Below are 27,000 nucleotides of genomic sequence, written 5' to 3'. Positions count from 1 at the left end.
TGGGATTTTATATAAATATATTGCCTATTGCCGTGCTTGGGTGGGGGTGGTTATGGTTATGGTGATTTTTAAAGTGCGCTCCAGGGGACAACGCACGGTTAAGAAATGTTATCTATACATTGTACCAGCTACATTAACTATATTATATCAGACATGCCCTGCTCACAATCTTTTATTCTGTCTGTATAGTGCAAATGTCCCCGCATGCCATGTCTTAAAATAAGTCCATCTTTCTTGAGCGTGACCATGCGGTAAACCCTATAATGTATTGTAATTGTGAAAGATTATATTATTACCTATTTTTCTCACGACCCCATAACTTTATTGCTTTATTGGTTTGACCTTTTTCTTTTGTCCAGTGAAGTATTACATTTGTAATGATGCTTAAAGTTATGTTTAGGCCTTATGGGTTCTGCATCTGGAGCTACTTATTTAGCTATTTGTTTTTGTTTTTTTTCCATTTTGACATGATCTCTCCTTTCTTGCTCCTATCGACAGGTACATCTTATTGGAGAAGTTTCCTAAGCCGTTTGCAGAGAGATGTCACATTTTTAGCAGTTTCTTCTTTAAGTGTTTGACACGAAAGGATAATGGTGCTAGTGAGGATAGCACTAATTTAACGTAAGTGGTTTATTTATAATTTATTAGGTTAATGTGGAAATGCACTATAAAAACATTGCTGTCTTTGCCAAAGGGTTTCTCAGAGTTCATGCCACTTCTGGGTGTATACTAGATGCACACTATAGTTCAGCAATTTGGGAAGATCATGCTGTAAGAAAAGCTGTGTAAACTACTTGACTGTATAGCTCTTCTCTACAGTTTTTGTACCTGTTAGACACAACACGTGAGAGTCTAAGCAATAACCCTGTGTTCTTTCAAATAGTTCTGCAGAACGTCGACATCAGAGTGTGAAAACCTGGACTCGCCATGTTGACATCTTCTCAAAGGACTTCATCTTTGTGCCTGTTAATGAGAAGTAAATACAGTTTCCGGTTCTGGTTCACACTACACAATACATGTTAAATACACTTATTTTCTAAAATTACATTTAATTACTTCCAGCTATTGCCTGGTAAACATGCAAGTGGGCTGCAGACACCATCAGTAGTTTAGAATGCATTATCTTAATATAATTCACTTTATTAAGAGCTGGTTTAATCTTTTGAGTGGTATTTGTAAAAATCATTAGCGTAAAGCTTTGTCACGCTGCCACTGAACAGATAATCCGGACTGTGTTGCATGACTAGGCGGACATGTTGGACTGATTAGATGCGTTTTGGTTGCAGAAACGAAACAAAAAAAAAACAAGCGTTAAAGTTTTAATTCGTCTTTTGGCAACATGTTTAAAGAAAATGTTGTTTTATGATACTAAGCACCAAACCTTGAATTAGTTGCAATGATGGCCAAGTAACAGTCTAGTGCAACCATCTTTCTCTCTTGCAGTTCCCACTGGTATCTTGTGGTGATATGTTTTCCTGGGCTAGAAAAACCTGTTTATGAAAAGCTGAGAAAGCAGGCCTCTGCCCCTCTGCAGTCTCAAGAGAGCAGAAACTCGTCAAGCGGTGGGTCAGTCATTGTGTACAATGACAGCTTTACAAAGGAAAAGGACACAATGCAGGATGAGAACGTTGACAATCCCCACCAGAAGTCTTCAGGTTAGAGACGCTGATTCATCAAAGGCTCTCTGCCCAAATTGCTTGCTTATAACCCATTTAGTGGCTCCCCCTTTTTCAGTAGGTGACGTATGTTGTTATTAAGAAACAATTCAGGTTAGCGTAGATGTATACAAATGGTATTCATTTTGGACATCGCATTTTGGTTTAATTTCAGCGGTTTTCTCTACTCCTAGGTACCAAATCCCTTTCTTCTGACGCAAATTCCATTGTTGACCAAAAATGCAAGGTAAGTTGTCATTTTAAAGGGATCGATTTGAATTATTTGGTTAATTAATACACCATTTGCTATGGACATGATATCCCAGATTTGCAGTTGTAGTGCCTGAGTTTGCCATGTTCTGAAAGTAGGTTTGGGAACACACCTACATCTCTTGGATAATATATATATATATATATATATATATATATATTACACACACACAATTTGGAGGAATTTCTCTTATTATTATTTGATGTTTTATCTGTTTACCATCATGAATTTCCATTAATGCTTCATACTACAACTTTTTTTATGTGCAGGAACCACAGAGGGACAATAATAGTAATGTCTGCAAAAGGTAATTTTCACTGTAATGGTCTTTCTTTCTGATGCATAATGCGATTTAAAAAATTTTTGTATTTGTGTACAGCTAATTATTAAAGTTTCCATAGAGCGAAGTAAATTTTTCCGCTGCTTTCACATGTAGTGTTATGAGTGATGTTATGAGTTCCTTTTTTATTTAGCAATCCCTCTTTTCTTCCAGCTAATGGATGTCAGTGATATTAACTTAGACAGGAGAATATTGGCCCACCTAATCCTTTTCCACCATATGGCAATGCCCATTTCAGCTGATTAGGTCCTAAACTGTATAGGAAATTAGAAGTAATTAGCCTGCTGAGCAGTATTATGTGATATACATTCACAGATGATGTGTTTAATGGTATTGCATAATACTTTATTTGACAATGCATATAAGGTAGGGGTATAGCAGAAGCAACAAGGTTGTCACAGTGGGTATGTTTAGTAATTCTGTTCTCTGCAGCGGCACAGCTACCTGTCTTAATTTGGATTGGAAAATATCAGTGCTGACAGTGCCAGTGTTAGATTTAACTGGATTTCCTTCACTTTGTTTAATTATTGCTGTCATTCTAGTGGTATATACAAAGCTGACTTTAATTCTTCTCTGTTCCTTCCAGACCATGCCTTCTCATTTTTGACTCCCTAATAACTGCATCTGTCCAATCTACAGTACATGTCCTAAGAGAGTAAGTGACATTACCACTCAAATTATATGTCGCAAATTTCTACAGTTTCAAAAATGTTTCTATTTTAATTTGCTTTTCCTTATCTATATCTGGTTATGTTGTTCTACTTTCTGCTCCTCAAGACTTCTCCGTAACTGTTTGCTCTATATTAGGCGCTCTAGAAGTACTTCTTGGAGCAGTTATATTTATTCTCATGCCAGACATTTCAAAGAGAAGTCTCTAAGGAGGGACATTAAGTCATTACTAGATTAAGATCGATTAAACCGGCAGCACTCTTGAATGTAAAGATCCATACCGGTTGGCTATACTATCGACTCTATTGTAAACACTTACCCATGGCTATTTTTTTTACATGTTTTTTGTTTTCTTTTCTTTTGTTGTCCGCTCCATCTCTTTATTTATTTATTTATTTTTTACTTCAGATATCTGAAAGTAGAGTGGAATGTGAAACGAAAAACACCCAGAGAGTTCACCAGGTCAACTATAAGAGACCTTTATCCAAAAGTTCCAAAGCAGAACAACAGCACTGACTGCGGCCTGTATCTGCTCCAGTACGTGGAGAGCTTCTACCAGGTACCCCACTTCAAGACTGCCATTGCTTATTATTAATAAACAAATCTATGAATTTCAATCAATGATTTTAGGGATTGGTCAACTATTCAGTCTTGTTCTGTGTTCATACGCAGGTGAAATTATTTTGGAACTAGTACATTTTTATATTACAGCTCTTAGTTCTTTCTTGACCATTTTGTGGGGCGTTAAAAATACATCTCTCACATTGGCAAGTCTAGATTGGTTGAAGGTAGAGAGCTAACTGGTTTGCTGGCTATTTGTTATCGTAAGCCATGACATTGTAGGAGTTCTCCATCTCTTTTGTTTTCCTAACTCCATATTTTTTTTGTTTTAAAGAAACCAATTGTAGATTTTGAACATCCGATACACTTGGAAGATTGGTTTCCTCTTTGCGTAATAAGGAGTAAAAGAGAAGAGATCAGAGATTTAATTCTACATCTACATTTCCAACAGAGGCGTACAAGCTAAGAAGGCCCAGACTCGCAAAGCTTCGGATTGACTAGAATACTGTATTTTATATATTTGTAATATGTTTACTGTAAATTTTTGTATAGACTGACGTTACAAAATGTTCTATATTTATTTGACATGTCCTAAACTGAAATGCCTTTTATTTAAATAAATGACTTGGTATAAAATATTTATTAAAATGTAATAAAAATTTGTTATCAAGTTCCATATGTTTCACTGCTAAATATCTAAAAGGATACGGGCCAACATTGCAGGTTTTAAATAAAAAAGTATATTTAAAAGGAACGTTTTTCTTATTGAACTGAATATAGGATGTTTTTATATTGTTGTCCTTGTTACCATTTTCATATGTTCACTATGGTTTTTTCTGTCATCAAAAACGTCAGCGCCCTCCCATTTATTTTCTAATGCATTTTGCGTGCTGATTTGTAGCCCGTTTATAGTTTTGTGTCCCGTACCAGAATACAGTTTTAGCTTTTCTGTGTTGTATCTTTGTGTTATATGAAAATGTAACTAAAATACATATACATATATTATACAAGTATGTATATAATAATCTTAAATACATGCCAGAGTTATTGATGTTTATAGACACAATTAAGCACAGCCAGGAGTTTTAATTTCCTTTTCATAGAGATAAGCAGATAAGCTTTAGATATAAAAAGAGTTAAATGCAACAGATGAGTAAACCAACGCAACGAACAAGTTTTAGAAACAAGACCTTTTTATAATATTTGGGCTACCGAACAGTCTAAGCTGTGCTTTAAAAGTTTTCATTATTCAGGATGTCTTGTAAAATCGGCACCACGGAGTTAAATTTTAGCAAGGTTTTGTTATCTACTAATATTTATGGAAAGTAAAACTGTTGAAAACGTAAAAAAATAAAACCTAAAATAAACACTTTTCCTGATAATTTCATGCCTACTTTTAGAAGCCTTTTAGTTTAGATGTTAACGCTGTTCATAAAGTACGATTAACAGATTATGTTTAAAACACTAGATTTAGAGAATTGTGTATTTTATTTTTTTTTCGTCCTAGTTAATGTTGATCGGTATGCTTCTCTTTTTTGGCATTCAGGGAGGCACATGTTACTGTTCTGTGACAGTTTGATGAGGTAAATAAAAAGCAGGGGACTTAGTCTTACTTAAACCATTTACTGTTACCTATTGGTACAAAACTATTGGGGCTGTCTTTTCCGCTCTGATGCTACCACGTACCACTGCATAAATCGGCCTCTTGCCCAGGTTTTAAAATGCTCATCCAAATCGTTTCTTGTTGTCGACCGTCTGCATCCGTGTGGGTTATATCTTTCGTGAGACATGAGACTCTGGCTATGACCTGAACAGTAAAAGTTTGTGGTGATTAAATGTAAATGTTCTAATCCCGTGAGCAACATAAAAACGAAAATACTAAGCGAGGTTCTAGAATACATGAAATCATTTGAAAATGTACACTTCAGCAATAACTATAAATGATTGTTTCAGATGAGTGTGCTACCTAAATCACTGAAAAACAAATTTTTCTAGTTGACAGACAATGGAACGTATTTACTAACACAAGAGTTTGGTGGAATGTTCGACCTTCGAACTCTGACTTTAGTATGCGTTCGACTTGTGCATTCGTTTTCATACAAACTTTATTTTTAACGAAAATTGCCTGTTTTGTGTGTACGAATTAACAATATCAAGGGCGATATCCAACAAAACTGATGAAAACGAACTGCTAGAGTTCTGAAAATTTGTCATGATTCGTCCATTCGAGAGTACATATTAATGACTGATAGAAGTAGCTTAAAAAAAATAGGGGGTGGTCTCATTGATGGTTTTGGCTGTGATTGATAGGTCCAACAACCTATGGGAGTTTTTCCTTACTTTTTTCATTCTGGCCAAACAGCAGTTACAAGGAGAAGGGACAAGCATTATATATATATATATATATATATATATAAGTGTAGTGAGGCCATTTTAACTTGTCAGTAGCAGCAGTTATAGACTGATATTTTAGTGCAGGAAACGTGCTGTTGTAGAGTGGATTGGAGAAGCTGTAGTGACTAATGTAGTCCTATGACAGGGACGGCAGCAGATGTGGGGGACGTCCTGAGTGGAGTTTAGTTGATTAACACAGTTACCCATTTATGCTTCAACCTAAACTATCATATCTATTATTCTTTATTGATAAATAAGCATTGGTGACAAAACCAGGCATTATAATATATATTATTGTGGAAATTCAGTCCTGCTGCATGTTTCTATCGTCTTCCACTGCCCTACTAGTACTGCTACTGCTGCTATACCTCTTTAACCGTCCTAACTCTGGGGAACTTTTTTAAAATCTCTATAATATTGTGGAAATTCAGTCCTGCTCCACGGGGCTGCATCTGCCTATGTCTGCTTTCCCAGGCCCAATTATCTACTACTACTACTACTACTACTGCTGCTGCTGCACTTCTTTGACCATCCTAAAACTCGGGGAACCTTTTTTAAAAAAAAAAACCCCCCAAAAAAACCTCTATAATAAAGGAGAGTCCAGAAGGTGTCAGAGACTTACCCATTTGGGAATGCCCCCGAATGCCGTTACAAATCTAAAAAGGCCCTGAATTTTGTCTGAACCAAATGTCCATGAAACAAAATTTGTTACCCGGAAACAAACGTGGCAAAAACTAAACCCAAATTTCGTCGGAAGCAGTTTTGCTTACCATGCACATGTCTAGTATGCATTATTAGGGGCTTTGTGTAATTGGTGGGGAACTCACGCAATTTCTCTCATGCCGTTCTTAATATAGAATTAATTATTAGTACTGTAAGCAATAGCTACACAATGCTTTTGCTAGAATGTCCAACTCTCACATATGCTCGGGTTAACGAATACATCCCTATATATTATTTTTATAGACCGACAGATACAATCATCATTAATCAATTTTCAGACAATATTATTCACTATGAAGATTTTTTGGTCATTGAAAATTTTGGTAACTGAAGCCGATATCTTTTTATGTAAACGTTTTAGATTTTTTATATTTATTTTTTATTTTTACCATACTATAGGTACCTTTGTATTATTTTATCAGTGACAATTTTCCAGAGCAGCCGTTTGGAGACAGCCAATATGCTCAGTTAGGTGTGAAATGTTCAGCCTTTGAATGGGCTGTCTGCTCACAACATGACGAGCTCCTCTAAAGAGCTTACGAGCACAGATTAAACCCAAAAAAACGAATTATCTCCTGCGTCCCTCCCATCTGCTAACTGGAGAAGCTCATTTAACATACTGCTGCTTGTTAGTGTATAGACAAGAATTAAAGCTTTTCTGGTAGGCTCATCAAGAGCAACACAAACCTATTTTTCCATTATTTTACTTGTGCGTAGTGTTTGATTATATACAGTATATAAAAAAAATATTACTTTTTTTTTCTTTCTTTAGCCAAATTAAGAAGCATGGTTTATTTTATTTGGAAACTTTTACTGGGGTTTTTCTGTCTTACTCTATGTGAAGGGCAACAACAGACATCAACAGGTAAGAATTTTTCAATCTTGCTATATTTTTTTAAAAAAAATTATTACTATTATTAAGTATACATTGCTGACATTTAGTGTACAATCAGAACAGAAATTACAAAAAAAATGTCTTTATTATTGGAAAAATATAAGCTCTGTATGATATACAAACGGCATTGCTTGCCATATCTTAAAGTATGTTATGATTTGTGTTTTACGTAAGGTATAACTGATTTGACTGAGAAGACGTAGGACATACGGTTCTATTGATGTGCTTACTCAGCACTGGATGCAGGTTATGTCATAAAGACAATACAATAGGAATGAATAAAATATGCAACAGTAGATGGCCTTTCTGACACCGGCACATGTAATATTGCTGAATGATGAGCCTTATAGACACGTTGAATGCAATGTGTCGGACCATGGAGATCACTCTAGTCATATTGTATGTGGTGTCCATTCTAACAGGGGATAGTAGGCTCTGGCACTTCAGTTATATACGTACATTAAATTACATAAAAGTGTCCCCTTAGTGCATGGTAAATGCATTTTAGCAGGCAATAGAATGCTCTGCTATTTTAACACTAAGGCCTAGTGTGGCCACATGTCCTAGATTGCCTGGGACAGTCCCTACATCAAAAGACCTGCGTTCCACAATCTCTGACAGCCCTGTTCCAGAAGTTAATAAAGGCAGTGTAGGCAGCGAAGGTAACCTCATGTCAGCTCTCTAATGTTACCTGTCCTTCTCACTGGCCCCTGCCGCCTTGCCAGCAGGGTTAAGCAACAACATTGCTCATGGTGGACATTAAGCGTACTTTGATGCCTGTCTTGTAAGCATATTTACCTTGTATTTATACGTCGTTATTAAATCGTTTTATGAAGATTAACCCGTTAAGCACTCTTGACTGAGCTTTACCCCAATTTGAGATACGCATATAGCACTTTGTTAGTGCTTCTTAAAAGTGTGAGTTGGAAATCGTACCATCCATTCTACCCTTTTTTTTTTTGCACTTATAGGTTGCGCTATGTGTTATTTGTTTCTTTTGTTTTCCATATAAATGAGCCATATCATATGGAAAGAAGAACTCTGATACTTTTATATAAGTATAAATGTTTTGCTACTTTGAATCACAGGGTGCAAAGACACGTTTGATATTTATTTATATTCATATTCATTTATATTGTTCACAGCTCACCTACTCTAACCTTTATTTGTTATTTTCCTCCCCTTTACGAGTGCTGTATTACGCTTATAAACATTTTCATGGTGGACATTTACTGGGGTCTGTGGTGGACAATTTAATGATGTTCTATGGACCTTCACAAATCTCGCCACGAGCACTGGTGTCCTTGTACGGATGATTTGCCTCTCCCCGTTTGCCGGCCACTCCTGAATTAGCTCTTTGCAGCAAATCGATGACGTGTGTGCATCACAATGACAAAAATCCAACCAATTATTAATTGAACATAATTCAGTTTTAGAATAATCATATGGTTATTAAAAATACAACGTGGTATAAGTGCAATATGTAAAAGAGGTGGAAAAGACATGCATAAAATAAAGTGGGGGCTTGAGTGACTCGTGTTGAAGAGGTCTGTAAATAACAATTATAAAATGTGGAATCCCTATTATGGCTCCTCTTGTGTTTATTCATTTAAGGGAGAGTTGTGATCTCAGCTCCATGACTTCACTATACATTTTGCATTACACATGACCTACTAGGCCCTTCAGCTGGAGAAACTTAACAGTGCTGGCTCTTCATAACCATGTGCCCCCCCAACTGTCCTGAATCTCCCTTTAATGAATAAACCACTCTGTAATTGAACATGAGAGATGGGCAACCGGTATCAAAAATAAATTCAATAAAAAGTATTAAAAATTACTAATCAGAAATATAGGCATACCACTACAGAGTCAATGGTCTAGAATGCTCTGGTGCAGTACGTTTATAGTTATTTATTAAATAGTCTATGGCTTCGGCGTAGATTATAAAGGGTACTGCAACTCTAATTAGAAAAAATAAAGATTGTGGTGAAACCAGGTGAATGAAATATTTTCCTCGGGTATCTTTTTGGTTTTAGTCTCAGAAGTGCTTTCTATATAATCTATATACAGATCTAAACAATAACCATAGCTTCAGGAATTTTCTAGAAGGAATCAACACTTTCTACAGGATATAGACAGTTGATTAGCAGTATGCTATTATGTTGGAATTTATTAAAATGAATTCATTTTGAATTATTAAAAAAAATAAATCTGTGTTTTTTCGGTTCCTGGCACCTTAGGCTGTGACGTCATACAGTGTCATAATGTCATGTTGCACCCAGGTTATGTGAATGTCATGGGATGTTCTGCTCACTGTATGCCTAGTCTCCAACTCTTTTAAAGATATTGAATGCCAGGTTCTCCTGGCAAATTCAGTGCAGCTTACAGTTATCTACATATCACCAGCTGGAATTCTGACAGGCTACCCTTAGGAGGACCCTGTGGCATCTATGCCCCACTTCTAGCCACTTATGGCATCAATGTAAGCTTATGACATCTCTTAGACCTGTAGAAACCTGAAGGGAGAGTGGAAGCAGATCTATGCTGAAAAAAGCAGATACCTTGTGGTATCGGTTGGTAAAAAATGAAGACAGGGTGACTGAGTTAAATACTCATAATATGGGTGATGTACCATGTACCTCCAGACGATGCCTAAAAAAATTCAATTATCTATAAAAAAATAACAATAAGAATATTAAATGCATTACTGCTATAAATTTCTTAAAAACCATAATTTCATTAAAGCCTCTCCTGCAGCTTTTATGTCAGTCAACTTTAATGGTATCATATAATATTCCTACTTTTATCCTTATCCCACAAATCAATTTGCTTCTAGCGGAGTCTAGCGGAAATGTATAACTACTTAAGGAAACAGGATGTTTCAACTTTATTTAGAGTAAGTTTAAAATTATATATACATACGTATCTTTAAGTATGTTGTGTTGTATGTAATGTATGTTATGTTGTGTGACGTTGCTTGGTTATATTTGCACCATTTTATAGCACTCATAGGCTGTTATTAGATTACTCTCATGTAGGTTTTATACTGCCAAACTTCACATACTGGTGATAGGGTGAGCATGATAAATAGTATTAAATACATACACACTTCAAAACTCAGTGACACTGTAGTTGTGCATAAAGACAAAATGACATTATTTTTGAGTACTGCCCCTTAAAAAGTGGGCAAACTGCTGATTGTTTGATGTAAAACAATGCTGATGAACTTTTGCACTTTTGTCATAGAGGTTTTTTTTAGAACGCGGACAAAGTTTTGAATCATTTTCAAAAATGCCTGACTCAGATGTTCCTCTTCAAACAATAGACAATTTCCTCCTGCTTTTGCTCATCGAAATGAAGGGGGCATCATTCACTGAAAAACAAAATATGATTTGAAACCTAGTGTCGGCTGATTGAATTCTTGCCAAGATGTCGATGTCTTCCAAAGATACAAATTAATTTTGGGGAAAAAAAAATAAATCTGAAAAGTAGGCCATCAGAGATTGTAAAAATATAATGATATCTTGAATCATGACAATAGAATCCATGTTTCATATCATGCTTTTTTAGGATTATGAGAGCTATGATCCAAGAGTAGAAGGCTAGTCAAACGTTGGTCTCGAGAAGATGAACGACGAATCCCACCAAATCTTTATCTGTTTGTGTACATCTTGCATAACAGATTGTTTTAATGAAATAAACAAATGAAACGAATATGTTTGTAACATATGTAACATATGCTGTACCAGTTTTTAATGTTAGCCCTCCTTTAGGATTGATCATACCCAGGAGGACCTTGTGGTTTTCTAGCTCCCTATGTAAACTTTATTCTCCGCTCTCTTCTTGTGCAAGCACTTTTTTACCATTCCAGAGAGAATGCTTCATTATTATTATTTTTTATTTAAATAGAACCAATAACATACACATCGCTTCTTACAAAACAACACTAAAACAGACAAACTAGGACAAAGCAATACACTATTTGAAGAGTGTCCTATTGGCAAGCAAGTCAAAAGTATATGTAAAGCCATGCTTGAGAACTGGGTTCATCTCTAGGTCTGAGGCAAATGGGGTCAAAATGATTTGGACAACATTTTTGGTTAGTTTATGGCCTATTCGTTTTCGTGGTACGAATTGCGTTCTCTCCCCATTCGTTCCGGGTGAAAATTTTGGGACATTTCGGACTCTCGTTCATTCTCTCAGACTCTCGCTCACTCTCATTCTCGAACACACAAGTCTACTTTGTATTATCTAACGATTTTGGTATGAATAGTCAGGCTCGCAGAGCCCCTCCTCCTTACTCCTCATTGATCCTTTGATTTTTTTTATACTTTAGGTTAGCTTTACTTGTCTTTCTTCCAGTGATTGTAGTATTATTGTTTGCAAACGGATGACTTGATTGGGAATATCTTGAAGTGAAACAGTCAACAGTCTCCAACTGCTGAAATATTCTTTCTGGTTGCTCATTTTTTTACCACTTTGATCCAATATTGCTTTTTTATAAATAACCCTAATTGTGAAGACATGTATTTGACAGTTACCTGTATTTACAAGTGGAAATAAAGTGATGCAGACAGTGTTACTTGGTTTTCAATAACGTACAGAATGTGTTTTTATTCTAACAGAAATAAGCGCTTCACTGGAGAAGATCCCCCATAAACAACTTACAGAATTGCAATATGAGCTGGAGCCTGGGAGCGCCTCATTACCTGAAGAATCAAATCCAACTCCGACCACTACAAGCCAACAGCACTATAGAATGTTCCTCAAGAGGAAAAAGAGGGCCATCTTGTTTCCCAGTGGTGTCAAAGTATGTCCGGACGAGACATTTGAACAGGCTCTTCTTAATTATTTGAAGTTTTTTAAACTCAGGGGTAAGTCAACGAAGAAACTAACCCTGCTGGTATTCATATAATTATATATATATATATATATATATATATACATATATACTGTATGCTAGGATATTACAGCACCAGAGGGTTTTAATGAACATTCTGGGCCTGTTTCCAGAACACAGATCTAAGTGAACCCATGCATTAGAGAGTGAGACATAGCAGTAATCAGCACAGCAGGGATCTTAGAAGAAGATTATTACTATCTGCCTGGCACTCCTGCCGTTACTGGGATAGTGATGGCTGCTTATGCTATTAGCCCTTATACCTGGCACATGTCACAACCTGGCCCTGTTTGAACCCTTTATATGTAAACTGATTTACTATGTTTGATGTCCAGATTTCACAAAAAAATATTAATAGCAACTCTCACACAGAGATAAATAGCTGGGCAAAAGTGTCTTACACTGTATGCGGTGTAATATACCTTAACACAGTGCAACATTTGAGCTTGTGTTGCTGTGGAGGGCTTCAATACATAATCGGTTCCTTGGGACAGAAAATGTGTGGTTAATAAGTCATGAGACAGAAGAACTGTGCAGTTAAATCAATAGCACAATGAAAGTGATTTGGCAGAAGCTATATGTCAAATATCTCCAAATATGCCATGTAGGTCAAGTTGCAATAGAGAGCAGCAGCACAAACAGGGACTGAGGATTAGAATACGGTCTACTGAAAGATATTATAAATACAATTTGACAGAGACAAATGAACCTTTTCATTGCCAGCTGAAATGTAATATTTGCCAGAACTGAAATGGAAGACTGTAATAATGTAGTTTATGTAGTCAATATGAATACAATTTAGTATAATAATTGATAATAATAATAATTATTATTATTATTGCATTAATAACTATAAGTAAGGACATCAAAATAAGTAACAAAAAGAGCAATAAAAAATGAAACAGTTACATTAAATATAATCCATAATTTAAAAAGGTGCTGTCATTGAAACGTTATCATCAAAACCTTGTTACCGTTAGAATACTTTCCTCTACCCCCATTATTGATTTCTAGAGTTTTAGCCAGCAACTTGCTACAATGTTCAAAGACTGAAGATTGATTCTGGCATGACGTCCTGACAAGGAATCTTAATAACTGGTGAAATTCCTGTTGTACTTTACACCTTTTAAATGTGTTTTGCTTTTAATGCCCCTTTTTTACTTATTCATAGGTCCTTTCTGCAATTGTTAAAAATGTAATAATTTATCATATTAATTGATTATTAACATTAATATTGATTACAGCCTGTACTCTTCTTGAAGAAGATTTTGGAGTGTGCCCATTCAACCAAAAGAGCATTTGTAAGGTCTGGCACTGATGTTGGACAAGAAGGACTGGCTCGCAATTGTTGTTCCAATTTATCCCAAAGGTTCAAGGGGGGTTAAGGTCAGGGCACTGTGCATGCCACTGGAGTTCCTCCACACAAAACTCATCCAACCATGTATTGATGGACCTAGCTTTGTGCACTGGGGCACAGTCATGCTAGAATAGGGACATACCAAGACATTTGGGACAATGCTTCAAAGTTTGTGGGAACAGTTTGGGCCCTTTTCTATTCCAGCTTGACTGTGCCCAGTGCACAAAGCAAGGTCCATAAAGACATGGTTGGATGAGTTTGGTGTGGAAGATTTTAACTGGCCTGAACAGAGCCCTGACCTCAACCCCATCGAACTGCTTTGAGATTAACTGGAACAGAGATTATGAGCCAGGCCTTCTTGACCAACATCTGTGCCTGACCTCACAAATACTCTACTGGATGAATGGACAAAAAGTCTTGTGGAAAGCCTTTCCAGAAGAGTGAAAGCTGTTATAGCTACAAAGGGCCAACTACATTTAATGTCTATGTATTTAGAATGCAATCTCATAAAAGTCCTTGTTGGCATAATGGTCAGGTGTCCCATTTCATCCACGGTTTGCGCGCTTCCTGCTGCAGGGCACTGGCATATAATGTCATATCTGGTGATCTCCAAAAGCAGGGTATGCACAGAATATGATGGATGACATGTTAAGGGTAGGCCCCTAAGGTAAGCCTGGGCCAAGTTGTATGTACCACTTTTGCACAGTGTTAAAGATGGTCGTGTGCGTAGAATCTTGAATATACATGTAAAGATTTCAGTTTGTATAAATGGGATCTATCATCACTTTTACAACTGGTTTAGCTTAATTGAACCCCATTGTTCAAGTATTTTGAACTCAAAATTAACCTAACCTAAATTAACCTAACCTAACCTAAATTATCCTAATTAACCTAAATTAAGCTAAATTGTTTAATAATTAACCTAATTAAACAAGTGATGATTTGGATTCATGATGTGCGCCATAAGGTCATTTTGAGTTACGTTCACTATACATGTTGAGCACGTGTTGTTACTTGACTGTAATTAGGCCATTGCCTACTCCCAACATGTGATGGGAGGTCCTGTACCCCGACTAGGTACTCCTGCCAAATGTTGCTTCCTCCTGCCGGGACATCAGCTATTAACCCCTTCAGTGTCAGACAGAACCAGCGTTGTAGAGAGAAGGGGGGATGCCACTGCACCAGGCTGCGCTGGCACTGTGGCTAGCCGAAGCTTAGCTACAATAGTGTGGCTATTGTTCTGAAAAGGACATCAGTTATGCAAGACTGGTAATCTTCATGTTAGGGAGTAAATAGGGTTCAGATATTGATACTCATGTACATCTAGAACACATGAAGTTGTGATGTAGGCAATAAATAAGGACATTTTATAAAACATGATCATGTATCCATGATCATTAAAGATAGGTATTTCAGTGTCCTCTTGTTTAATTACCAAGGTAAACATTTTTTGTGTAATCCTAACATTTTCTTTAATGGACAAAAAAAAAATTCACTTTATCCCCAACTTGCCCTTTGATGTTAATCTGATGGGCTCACTCAAGTTTTTAGTTTAGAATGAGTGAGAAAGCAGAAGGAAGATTAGGGGGCAAACACTGATGTTCTCACAGGACGTAGCAGGAAGGAACATCCTGTATGTGTGTTGAATTTACTTTGCCGGGTATAATGTCGGACCCCTGAGGAGGTCACTAATTAATAATTACCTTTCATTGGGACACAAGTATTTTATGGATGGGATATTAGTAGAAATAAATAATACCCCCTTGTTTCCAGTAGCACCCCTATAAATTGTAATTTCCAGGTTAGTCTTTAACTTTCCGTAAGGGAATATTATTATTATTTATTGATTTAAAAAGCATCATATTCTGCAGCACTGCACAATGAGTATACTGTCCATAGCAGATGCATACCGTAATAATTTTCCCTTACAGAAACAGAGGGTTAAGAGGTGCGTCGTAAGTAGCGAGAGTCTATTGATGCTAATTAACTGGTTGAAAACACTTACTCTTGGATCTCCAAGAATGCTATTTGCCAAGTAGGTCATTACCTCAGTTTTATCTGGTTGTGAAAGTGTTCCGACCACTTGATAGTAAGCCAGATTGTCTGTTTAAGTACTAGCTTGTGGGTTATTTATGTACAGAAAGGGATTGCACTGTGATGCTAACTGTATACTCAAAGGAATAAACAAATCCAAAATAAATAAGGAAGAATAGAGTAGAAGAATTGTGCATGGCTTTAATAAAAATTTGGGACATTGTCAATCATTACCTACATTTTAAGTCCATAAACAACATGTTAGGCAATTCATATCTGCAATGGGTCTATGTCACTCTTCTGCGGCTGGGCTTCTGTTGGCGCTTATCATGTACCTGTCAGTTCCTCTGTCCATCTGTAGCAGTTCCTCAGCTGGTAGTACTTACAGGCATCAACAGATGATGCGCCCCACACTGCAGCTCCCCAGTGGTGACCATTGGGTGTAAAATGAGCCTTACCAAAAGGAGCTCCGCATCAGTTGCTGCAGAAGCACGCTCAGTTGACTTAGAATATTATCTACTTCAGGGGCAAAACATCTTTCTGTGGGTGAAATAACATTTGTAAACAAAAGAGGTCTAAGTAAAAGGCATGACCCCCATTAACTTCTTTAAGGCTGTATACTAGATTTTTGTGTTTTTTTGTGTGGAGAATGTAGAATTTGTGAAGCAGTGGGACTAAAGTGGGATTATATCCCTCCCTGTACACTTTCCACATGCTGCTGGTGAGTACTTTGGGCTGTGATCTGAGGGCAGGGTTCTCTATAAATTAATCTAATTATGAAGTCTGAATAAAGACATGATTTTTCACATGTGTAGTACTCTCAACCATCAAAGTCAAAATTCCACCAGATCTGAGTTTAAGGGGATAACTCCTGGCCTCAAACCCATTCAAATACTGCTAGATGTTTTTTGATGTAAAAGACGTTTTCACTGCCTAAGCAGATGATGAGAGTTTTTTTTACTGAGCATAAGCTCTAGCCCTGCTATAAACGGCACCTAGACTTTGGGACAATGTTTTTTTGTGCAGCTGCTATTTTGTAATAGATGAAAAGCCATGGTGGACAAAGTCAGGAAGCCCCAACATTAAGGATGAATACACTGACATAAGAGTATACTTAAAAAGAAACCCATTGTATCAAATGTAATACAATCAGCATACATGATAATTTTACAAACCACTGGGAATCAGGTCTAAAAAGTCTGGGGACAACAATCTTCTGCCTCCTTGATGTTGCTTAGATCGTAGATTACTCTACAGGACTGACACGTGGCTAATGGGTCACACTCAAACTAAATTTGGTTGTTACCAGGCTTGATGTGTATTCCATGCTTCTATTTTCCCTCTGTGCAATAATTTGTAAAATAAAACATTAAAATGAGGTCTACTCTGTAGTGTTCAGCTCAGAGAAAGCAGTCACATTATTTAGCAAACAAGCAGGAATATGACACTGCTACAGCATCTCATGGTACAGTTGATGTGAGGAATGGCCTGACTGTGCAGCTTTTGACCTCTCACAGCTCTATTTCAAAGGCTTGCGCTAGTCATAAGAGTTCCCTCTTTGTTTATGGCAATAAATAAGGACAAAAATTTCTAATATTGTCATTTATTATATTTCATCTGGGTTCATTTACATGTATTTAGACTCCTCTGCACATGTGCTATTTTTACCTTTTATCAGTGTGCTAATTGAGCTTACACTAGACATCTTTTTAATCTCTACAAAATCTGACTAAAATGTATGAATTTACCATGTGCTATATTTCTTGTGACCCATTTCTTAGCTGCCAGCGTCTAGTATTGTCTATGTTATTTGTCTATGTGGAACATCAAATGAGGTAGCAAATGAACAGACAGAAAGATTAGGCCAAATGGTTTTTATCTACTATCAAATGCTATGTGCTTTAATATATTTCTCTGCTTGCCATCAACATGCATTAAAACTTAGCCGCATCCTGCTTGCATTCTGGATCACCACGGAATCACTACAGGAGAAGACACAGTCCACGTCACAACTGCAAAGATGGTCCATTAAACACACACATTGGAATTGTATACCATTAAACATCATGGCATGTAGATAACCACTAACATTATACAGCATGCATTTAAATACTCAGAGCCGTACAGAACCGCATGTTGATTCTTACTGTTTTACATACTTATGATCATTATACAGCATTGTATGTCAGTTACAATGATGTAGATACTCTGTACCATTGTACAACACAGCATGCTCATTGTCATTGTGTAGATACAGTATCATTGCTCTAGAAACTCCATTGTACAGCATGACATATTAATTCCCACCACTATAGCTACTAGAAGACATTATGTAACATGGCATGTTCATCTCCAGTGTTGTAGATATTCACTACTATAATAGAGCACCATATTTTCTTTTGCAGTGCTGCAGATACAGTGCTGTGAAAAATGATTTACCCTTTTTTTCTGTATTTTTGCATGTATCGAAGGAAAAAAGCTATGCAACCATAACTGGCCCTATGTGAAAAAGTAATTGCCCCCTTAGTTACTAATTCAATCAATTAACCAAATGTAATTGATAACTGGGTTCGATTTCACTAGCCACAACCAGGCATGATTACTGCCAGATGTGTTAAAGCTAAACTTTAATAAAATAAATTAAAATATAATAAAAATTCTTGCAAAGTGAAGTAGGCTAAAGGGTCTCAAAAATCAGAAAAGAATAAAAAATTGCAGTATTCATGATTCCACAATAGGAAAGAGACTGTGCAAAAATGTCTCATCTAACATTTGCCAAAACATTTTGATGGCCCCCAAGACTTTTGGGATAATATTCTGTGTACTAAAAGTGGAAAAAGTGAAAAAACTTCCTGAAAAACATGTTTCTCATTACATCTGGCGTAAAGCTAACGCAGCATTCCACAATTAGAACATATCAACAGTCAAACATGGTGGTCGTAATGTGATAGTCTGGGACTGCTTTAGGATCTGTTGGTCTTTACCTAATTGTTGGATCATGAATTCTGCTCTCTGTCAGGAAATACTGAAGGAGAATATCTGGCCATTAGTTTGTTACCTAAAGCTCAAGCCCAGTTGGATCATGCAGCATGCAAATTATCTGAAGCGCACAAGAAAGTCCACCTCTGGTTGGCTCAGATTAGACAAAATGAATGTTTTGGAGTGGCCTAGTCAAGTCTTGACTTTAATCTGACTGAGATGCTGTAGCGTGACCTTGAAAAGCATTTGACACTTGAAAACCCAATGTGGCTAAATTAAAACAATTCTGCCAAGAAGAGTAGGGGGCAATTACTTTTTCACATGGGTGATATAGGTTCTAATTAGCTCTTTACCTTCAATAAATTAAATGATCATTTAAAAGTTATTGTATGTATGAATGTCAGTATGTGTGTACGTATGTTACTACCGTGTTTCCCCGAAAGTAAGACAGTGTCTTACTTTCTTTTTATCCCTAAAAGCCCCACTATGTCTTACTTTCGGGGTATGTCTTATATTGGGAAAAAATTGTCGAATTTTTTGTTTTAACCATAAAATTAACATGGATGGACCACGGAAAACATTATTGCTGCTCCAGCAGAGGAGAACTGTAAGCCCACACAGCCCGGTATGTTGGGACTTGTAGTCCTCCTCAGCTGCATCTTGCGGTTACAATAAGAGCTGCAGAGAATCTCTTCACACCCCCCTCCCCCTCCTTGGTCTCTCTCTGTATGACCAGCACTGACCTTTTTCCGGGAGGACACAGAGCCAGTGACACCTGTCGGCAGACTGATCAAAACGGCGCTGTCTCTTCAGTCGGAGGGGGAGGGCACTGGAGGCAAATCCCCCCGTGTTTCCCCGAAAGTAAGACATATGTCTTACTTTCGGGGTACGGCTTATATTAGCTGACCTCTCTGAAACTCCCGATATGTCTTACAATCGGGGGTGTCTTACTATCGGGGAAACACGGTATATGTGTGTATGTCAGTATGTTAGCGTGTCTGAGAATGTTTGTATGTGTAAGTATGTCTCTGTGTGTGTAAGTATGTTAGTATCAGGGGCGTGCTGGCCCAGGGGACAATTGAGGCTGAAAAGCAGGGCTCTGGTTAAGGTAGGGATGTCTATAAGTATGTTACTGTGTGTGTAAGAGGAGCTTGAGGACCCCAACTTTATGTCTCGCAGGGGGGCCCAATATTTTTTTATGCCACTGATTGCGTAGATAATCTTTTCCATAACAAAGCATGGTAAGTTCACCCTCAGTGTTGTAGATACTCAGTACCATTAAACTGCATTGCATGTTTATTCCTAATGTTGTAAATCCTCAGTACCATTTTACTGTATGTACAGCACATGTTATTCATATCCAGTGTTGCAGATGCTCAGTACCATTATACAACATAGCATATTCATTACCAATGTTGTAAACCCTCAGTACCCTTTTGCTGTATGGAATGTTCCTTCTCTTTGTACACTGTCAGTGTTATAGATACCAATTACAATTACATAACATGGCATGTGCATTCCAAGTGTTGTAGATACTCATTTCCATTATATAGCATGGCATGTGCGTTTCCAGTGTTGTAAATACTCAGTACCTTTATATAGCATGGCATGTCTATCCACAATGTTGTAAATATTCATCAGTTTTATATAGCACAGCATGTCTGTCCCCAGTGTTGTAGATACTCATTACCATTATATAGAACGGCATGTTCAATACCAGTGTTATAGATACTCATTACCATTTTATAGCCTGGCATGTGTGTGTTTCCAGTGTTGTAAATACTCAATACCATTATATAGCATGGCATGTTTATCCACATTATTGTAAATATTCATCAGTATTATATAGCACAACGTGTCTGTCCCCAGTGTTGTAGATACTCATTACCATCACAAAGCATTGCATGTTCATCCCTAGTGTTGGAGGTCCTCATTAACATTATATAGCTTTGCATGTCCATTCCTAGAGTTCTAGATACTCATTACCATAATATAGAATGGCATGTTCAATACCAGTGTTATAGATACTTATTACCATTTTATAGCCTGGCATGTGTGTGTTTCCAGTGTTGTAAATACTCAATACCATTATTTAGCATGGCATGTTTATCCACAGTGTTGTAGATACTTGTTACCATTTTATTGCATGGCATGTGTGTTTCCAGTGTTGTAAATGATCAATACCATTATATAGCATGGCATGTTTATCCACAGAGTTATAGATACTCATTACCATTTTATTGCATGGCATGTTTATCCAAATTATTGTAAATATTCATCAGTTTTATATAGCACAGTATGTCCGTTCCCAGTGTTGTAGATACTCATTACCATTATATAGAACGGCATGTTCGATCCCAATGTTTTAGATACTCGTTACCATTTTATTACATGGCATGTGTGTTTCCAGTGTTGTAAATGATCAATACCATTATATAGCATGGCATGTTTATCCACAGTGTTATAGATACTCATTACCATTTTATTGCATGGCATGTTTATCCACATTATTGTAAATATTCATCAGTATTATATAGCACAACGTGTCTGTCCCTAGTGTTGTAGATACTCATTACCATCACAAAGCATTGCATGTTCACCCCTAGTGTTGGAGGTCCTCATTAACATTATATAGCATTGCATGTCCATTCCTAGAGTTCTAGATACTCATTACCATAATATAGAATGGCATGTGTGGTTCCAGTGTTGTAAATACTCAATACCATTATATAGCATGGCATGTTTATCCACATTATTGTAAATATTCATCAGTATTATATAGCACAACGTGTCTGTCCCTAGTGTTGTAGATACTCATTACCATTATTAAGCATTGCATGTTCATCCCTAGTGTTGGAGGTCCTCTTTAACATTACATAGCATTGCATGTCCAGTCCTAGAGTTGTAGATACTCATTACCATTACGTAGCATGGCATGTTATACACCACTACATGTTCATGCCCACTCTTGTAGATACTAATACCATTATATAACATTGCACAACCATCCCCAGTGTTGTAGATACGCAGTACGATTATTTAGCATGGCATGTATATTCCCCGAGTTTAAAATATTCATCCCTATTATATAATACGGCATGTTCTTTCTCAGCATTGCTTAGGATCGTGTAGATACTCAGCACCCTTGTAAAATTGTGATATTTGAATTCTCCAAGTTTAGAATATTAATGTTTATCCCCAGTGTTGTAGATACTTAGTAGTACCATTATATACAACAACATGTTCATGCCCAATGTCCTAGATACTCAGTACTATCCTACAGTATGGTATGTCCATTACCAGTGCTGTAGATACTCATTACCTTAGAAAGAAACAGAGGCACATATTTTACAATATACAACATACCTATAGAATTACATACAAAACATTCAAAAACCTTCCTATAGGGTCTTAGCTCTTTCAGTCCTGGTGTTTAATCTATGGATTAAATGTTCACTATCTGGGGTTCATTCGCTAAACAACGAGTTTACACAAACATGTTTTGGGTGGTTTAATTATTTGAACTCACAGTCTTCATTATACATGGCTGTCCCATATATAAGGTTCCTCCAGGGCAAACAAGACATGAACACATGACACTTTTTACAGACAAGCAACATTGACAAACAAAACAAAGGTAACAAGATTACAAAGTTTTATACAACTATAAATAAATAACTTTTCTTTGTCATTTTTGTTATTGACAACAATCACAAAAAATGCAACAGTAGGTAACAGCACAACTTACCTTAGGAAACTCCAATATAACCGAATCAAGGTGATCAATTTATTAGTGGTCAGTATATTACTTTATTAACTGTTTAATTTCTGTTCAGTATGTCAGGAAACTGTCTGGGAAGTTTTCAAGATATTCTGGGACCGGCTACCAGACCAAACAGAATATCAGCGCTGGATGCGATTGTGTGAAGGTGGCACCATGACCGCATTTGAAATAGGGGCCAACTTTAGCGGGTCTGAAGAACATCACAAATTGGTCAGAGAGGTAAATAAATAAATAACTAAAAAAAAAACCAAATACTTGGAATTCATGAAGCAAACAGGCTATGGATTTATTGTGACCGGTAAACAAAAGAGCCTAAATAAAAAAAATCATACAGATATTAATGAGAATACTAGTAGTAAATCTGATGTAGGATGCTAATGGAACATCGGGCATAATGCAGGTTCCTTAGATGAGCTGGAATCCAAAGGCCAATCTTTTGGTCCTAACAGGAGAAAGTTAGTATGATCCATGAGCTAGCCTCACCTAGTTCACCATTAGTCAATACACTTCACTGAAGTTTGGTCATGCTCCTCTCCATCTTTTCTATGCCCCAACCACAATGCCTTTATTTTATTTTTGTTGGCCGGTGACATTGGTCTTTGTGTCTACTAGGCACATCTCACACGGAAAGCTCCAATTGTTTACACCATTACAATGATCTACAAAGTTATCTTGAGCTCTTGCAGACCTGGACACTTGTTTGCATATTTCAAATAGCAAATATTTTTCCGGTCACTTGGTCTAAGCTCCGGAGCTGATGAACAGTGTTGTTGTTCTCCGAGCAGAGCTCTTGCTTAATGAGGTATTTATTTACTGAGTTATGTGTTAGTGTTTGTTCCTGGTACCGATAGTTTTAATGAGAGGTCTCGAGATGCAGTCATGCTCAGGGGAAATGCTAGTTGTAGATTTATGGCACATGTTATAAGCATCACTTCAGGACTTTTTGTAACATATTAATACTCATAATAATGATCTCAGTGATTGTATATTTAAGATGTATTTTGATGCCCATGGGCAACTTGTCGTTTACCTCTTATGTAACTGGGGTATAGCTAAAATGCTTTTTTTTCTTAATTTCTTTCAGAAACTGGATCTTAGTAAACAAACAGGGAGCAGGTAGGTCCCAGTGTGTGGGGTGTACTAATAATAGGTATATGACATAAATATGCTGCTGGTATCGAAGCTAGATTGTTCTGGAATACCACCCCATTTTTGGCCTATTAGTTTTAATTCCATTACATACAATAAAATATAGCTATTTAAATACTACCATTCCTTACCATACCATAACCACTGACTCTTTGGCCCTAGGTTGACCACATCAACCAGGAAACATATCATTTTGCATGACAGGCGCATCGTCGAGATAGGGCTTGGGAAGGACACCAAAATATTCTCCCCCCACCGTAAACCCAATAACGGAGACCACACAGATATGTTGGAAAATAATTGTCCACAGCTTTATTATAAACCATAACAAAATAAATATATTAACATATATGTATGATATAAACATATTTACAACATTCCAAAACAATAAATCATTGTCCACAACAAATAACACGCAGTATAACCGTCACACATCCCCCACATGTCAACACATAGACAATGACCCCCAAATTATAACACATAAACCTCACCATACCAGTGAGGTGCACACTAACACACCAAACCAACAGTAGGGGCATACCGAGATACCCCTACCACCCCAGGTTCTGAGCCACAGACCAGCTCGAAACCTACCAAACGAACCAACCATACCAACCAGACAACCATAACCAACCAAAACATCCCCATTCTACCCCCCACCTAACCAATCCAGCCCCGCCGCTGTGACCAAGCGAGGCAAAAAAGGAAAAACCAAAAAACAGGGAGGGAGGGTGGGACAAAAACAGGTAAGTGGTTCAAATTAATTGTGGCAGGATCTAAAATGTCTGCCTATATATACCTAAACCAGAAAACCCCACCTACAAAAAACTACCACCAATCCCAATCCATTACAACCCTTAAAGCCCTCCTCCTAGCTCTGTCAAGGCCTGCTCCGCTAAGCTGCGCTGCTCCTCTGGCTACATGTTGCTTTCAACACATAAAAGTTCTGCCTTGCTGTTTGGTGGATGCAGGCCATTCCTTCCATAGGTAATGCCCATGCACCTCTTTCTACTTCCATCTGCTTCCAGAAGCAGATGTGATAATCTTGCCACGGTCTCAAGTTATGGCACTTGTATGATGTAAAAACTCATGGAAAGGAACAAATTACCAAGTTATACACCTCTCAACAGGACAGCACTTTACCTGCACTGGTCAGCAACATGTGAAAAGGGTATTTTTCCTGAAAATCATGGCTGATGTGGTTGCCCTTTTTGTCCTCTCCCTTACTCAACCCTAACACGCCACTCTCCTATGTAACGCCCTTTCCCTTACTCGACCCTAACACACCAATCTCCTATGTAAGATCCTCTAACTTACTATACCCTAACACACTAATATCCTATTTAACACCCTCTCCCTTACTCAACCCGAACACACCAATCTTTTGTATAACGTCCTCTCCCTTACTCAACCCTAACACGCCACTCTCCTATGTAACTCCCTCTCCCTTACTCAACCCTAACACACCAATCTCCTATTTAACGCCCTCTCCCTTACTCAACCCCAACACACCAATCTCTTATGTAACGCCCTCTCCCTTACTCGACCCTAACACACCAATCTCCTATGCAACGCCCTCTCCCTTACTCAACCCTAACACGCCACTCTCCTATGTAACGCCCTCTCCCTTACTCAACCCTAACACGCCACTTTCCTATGTAATGCCCTCTCTTACTCAAGCCTAATACACCAATCTCCTATGTAATGCCCTCTCCCTTACTCAACCCTAACACACCAATCTGCTAAGTTATAAAAAGATGGACAAAGAAATAAGGGTCATATCTGTAAAGATAAAGTAATCTTTCTTTTATATATCAGCTTTATTATGACTTAAATGTTTTTTTTTTTGTTTTTTTTTAAATATGCAATCTATTTATTGTTTTTTTTGTTTTTCTTCTTAAGTTCTTGCACTGGCTGGTCATGTGGGTGAGTGATTTTATAGAAAGTTAATATTGCTTCTTCAATTTTTTCTGCCTTTAGTATTTGAATTATTTTATATTTCCACAAAAATAGCACTAAGTCAAATTGTTTTTTCCAAGGGCAAGTAGACACCACCAAGCCTAGGGCCAAGACGGCCCAGAAACCGAAACCAAATTTAGAACATAGACTTCCCATGCATACTCCAAAGATTCTCCTGTCCGACCTATGCTATTGCTTGTTTAAATATAATATTTTAAACTATCAGTTATGCCTATACAAAAAAATGCAGAAAAAAATATGCTGGAAGAAATTCTGTCTGTAAACACGTGATTATACATGGAGGCAAATTGGGGACAAATTATCCAAGCTACAATATATCGTAGTTAACCAGTCTCTGAAGGATTCCCAGATTTGGCCGCGATGCAGATCTATTCTACATGTTTGTCCCACAGCAATTGTGCTACTTTAATGCAAAAAGAACACAATCTCATATGTGCTCATGGAATAAAACTGTGTTCATTTTATATATATATATATATATATATATATATACAAATGGTGTGCCTTATTGTTCAAGGTGCCTTATAGTATAACATTTTCATTCTTTGTGTGTATCTTACTTTCTAAATGTTGTCATTTGGGACCGGAGTCACAGCATCCCAGGCTATCTTTTCTTTTTCATTGAATACCTTATTTTAATAGCTCACTGAGAAGGAACAATTAAGTTAATAGTGGTTTTAAAATACTTTCCGGTATTTAAAGTAGATCGACGTTGCTATAAATTAAGGCTAGGCAGGGCCGTGTCTGATGCCATTGACTGTAACTATCACTCATTATTAGAATGGAGGCATGCAAGCAAGAGAGATAATGTGGCTACTAGAGGGGCTTCCCACTAGTTCACAAAGGATGGGAAACAGAGGAATCCGCTATTTAGGTCTCACAGTGTCACGCTTGTCAGGTTTTCTTCTTATTTGAACTAATATGGGGAATTATTTTTTTTAAATGCATTTGCACTAATAAGGGGTAGTGGGCTTTTTGTACTTTAAATCTTCCCCTTAATATTTGTATTCTATGCTCCAGAGCTAGGAAACTGTAACCGAGTTGATCACCAAATGATTACATTGCAAGGGTTCGTGCAGAACATTTTAACTCTTGGTGTCTTGGTGCACGATAAGCATTTCAATGAAGGCTCTATATAGTGTATAGGTAAATTGGTGAAGCTACTCTCACCACATTAATCATGCATAATGTGGAGCAAACTCAGCCCTTGTTGCTGAAGAAGGTCAGTGGGGTTCATAATGCATAGTGAATTTTGAAACTGAGTTGTTTTATTTTACCTTGAAATCACAGTTTAGGGAATAAGCCGCAT

The 27,000-nt window shown here is 37.2% G+C and overlaps 1 protein-coding gene across 1 annotated transcript in view; it reads left to right on the top strand.

Annotated features, from left to right (window-relative positions):
- Positions 1 to 7,805: 7,805 nt before the first annotated feature.
- Positions 7,806 to 27,000, top strand: part of LOC149300864 (interphotoreceptor matrix proteoglycan 2-like) — a 32,307-nt gene continuing 13,112 nt past the window's right edge. The window contains exons 1-5 of the mRNA XM_089484450.1: positions 7,806 to 7,907; positions 8,017 to 8,170; positions 12,134 to 12,382; positions 22,615 to 22,781; positions 23,647 to 23,678. Of these exons, the coding sequence (XP_089340576.1) occupies positions 7,806 to 7,907; positions 8,017 to 8,170; positions 12,134 to 12,382; positions 22,615 to 22,781; positions 23,647 to 23,678 (704 nt within the window). The remainder of the gene's footprint in view (positions 7,908 to 8,016; positions 8,171 to 12,133; positions 12,383 to 22,614; positions 22,782 to 23,646; positions 23,679 to 27,000) is intronic.

Source organism: Sceloporus occidentalis, unplaced genomic scaffold, assembly GCF_023333645.1.
Source record: "Sceloporus occidentalis isolate IW3139 unplaced genomic scaffold, rSceOcc1.0.p SCAF_22, whole genome shotgun sequence".
NCBI classification, from domain to species: domain Eukaryota; kingdom Metazoa; phylum Chordata; class Lepidosauria; order Squamata; family Phrynosomatidae; genus Sceloporus; species Sceloporus occidentalis.
This window is presented reverse-complemented; position numbering and strand designations above follow the sequence as displayed.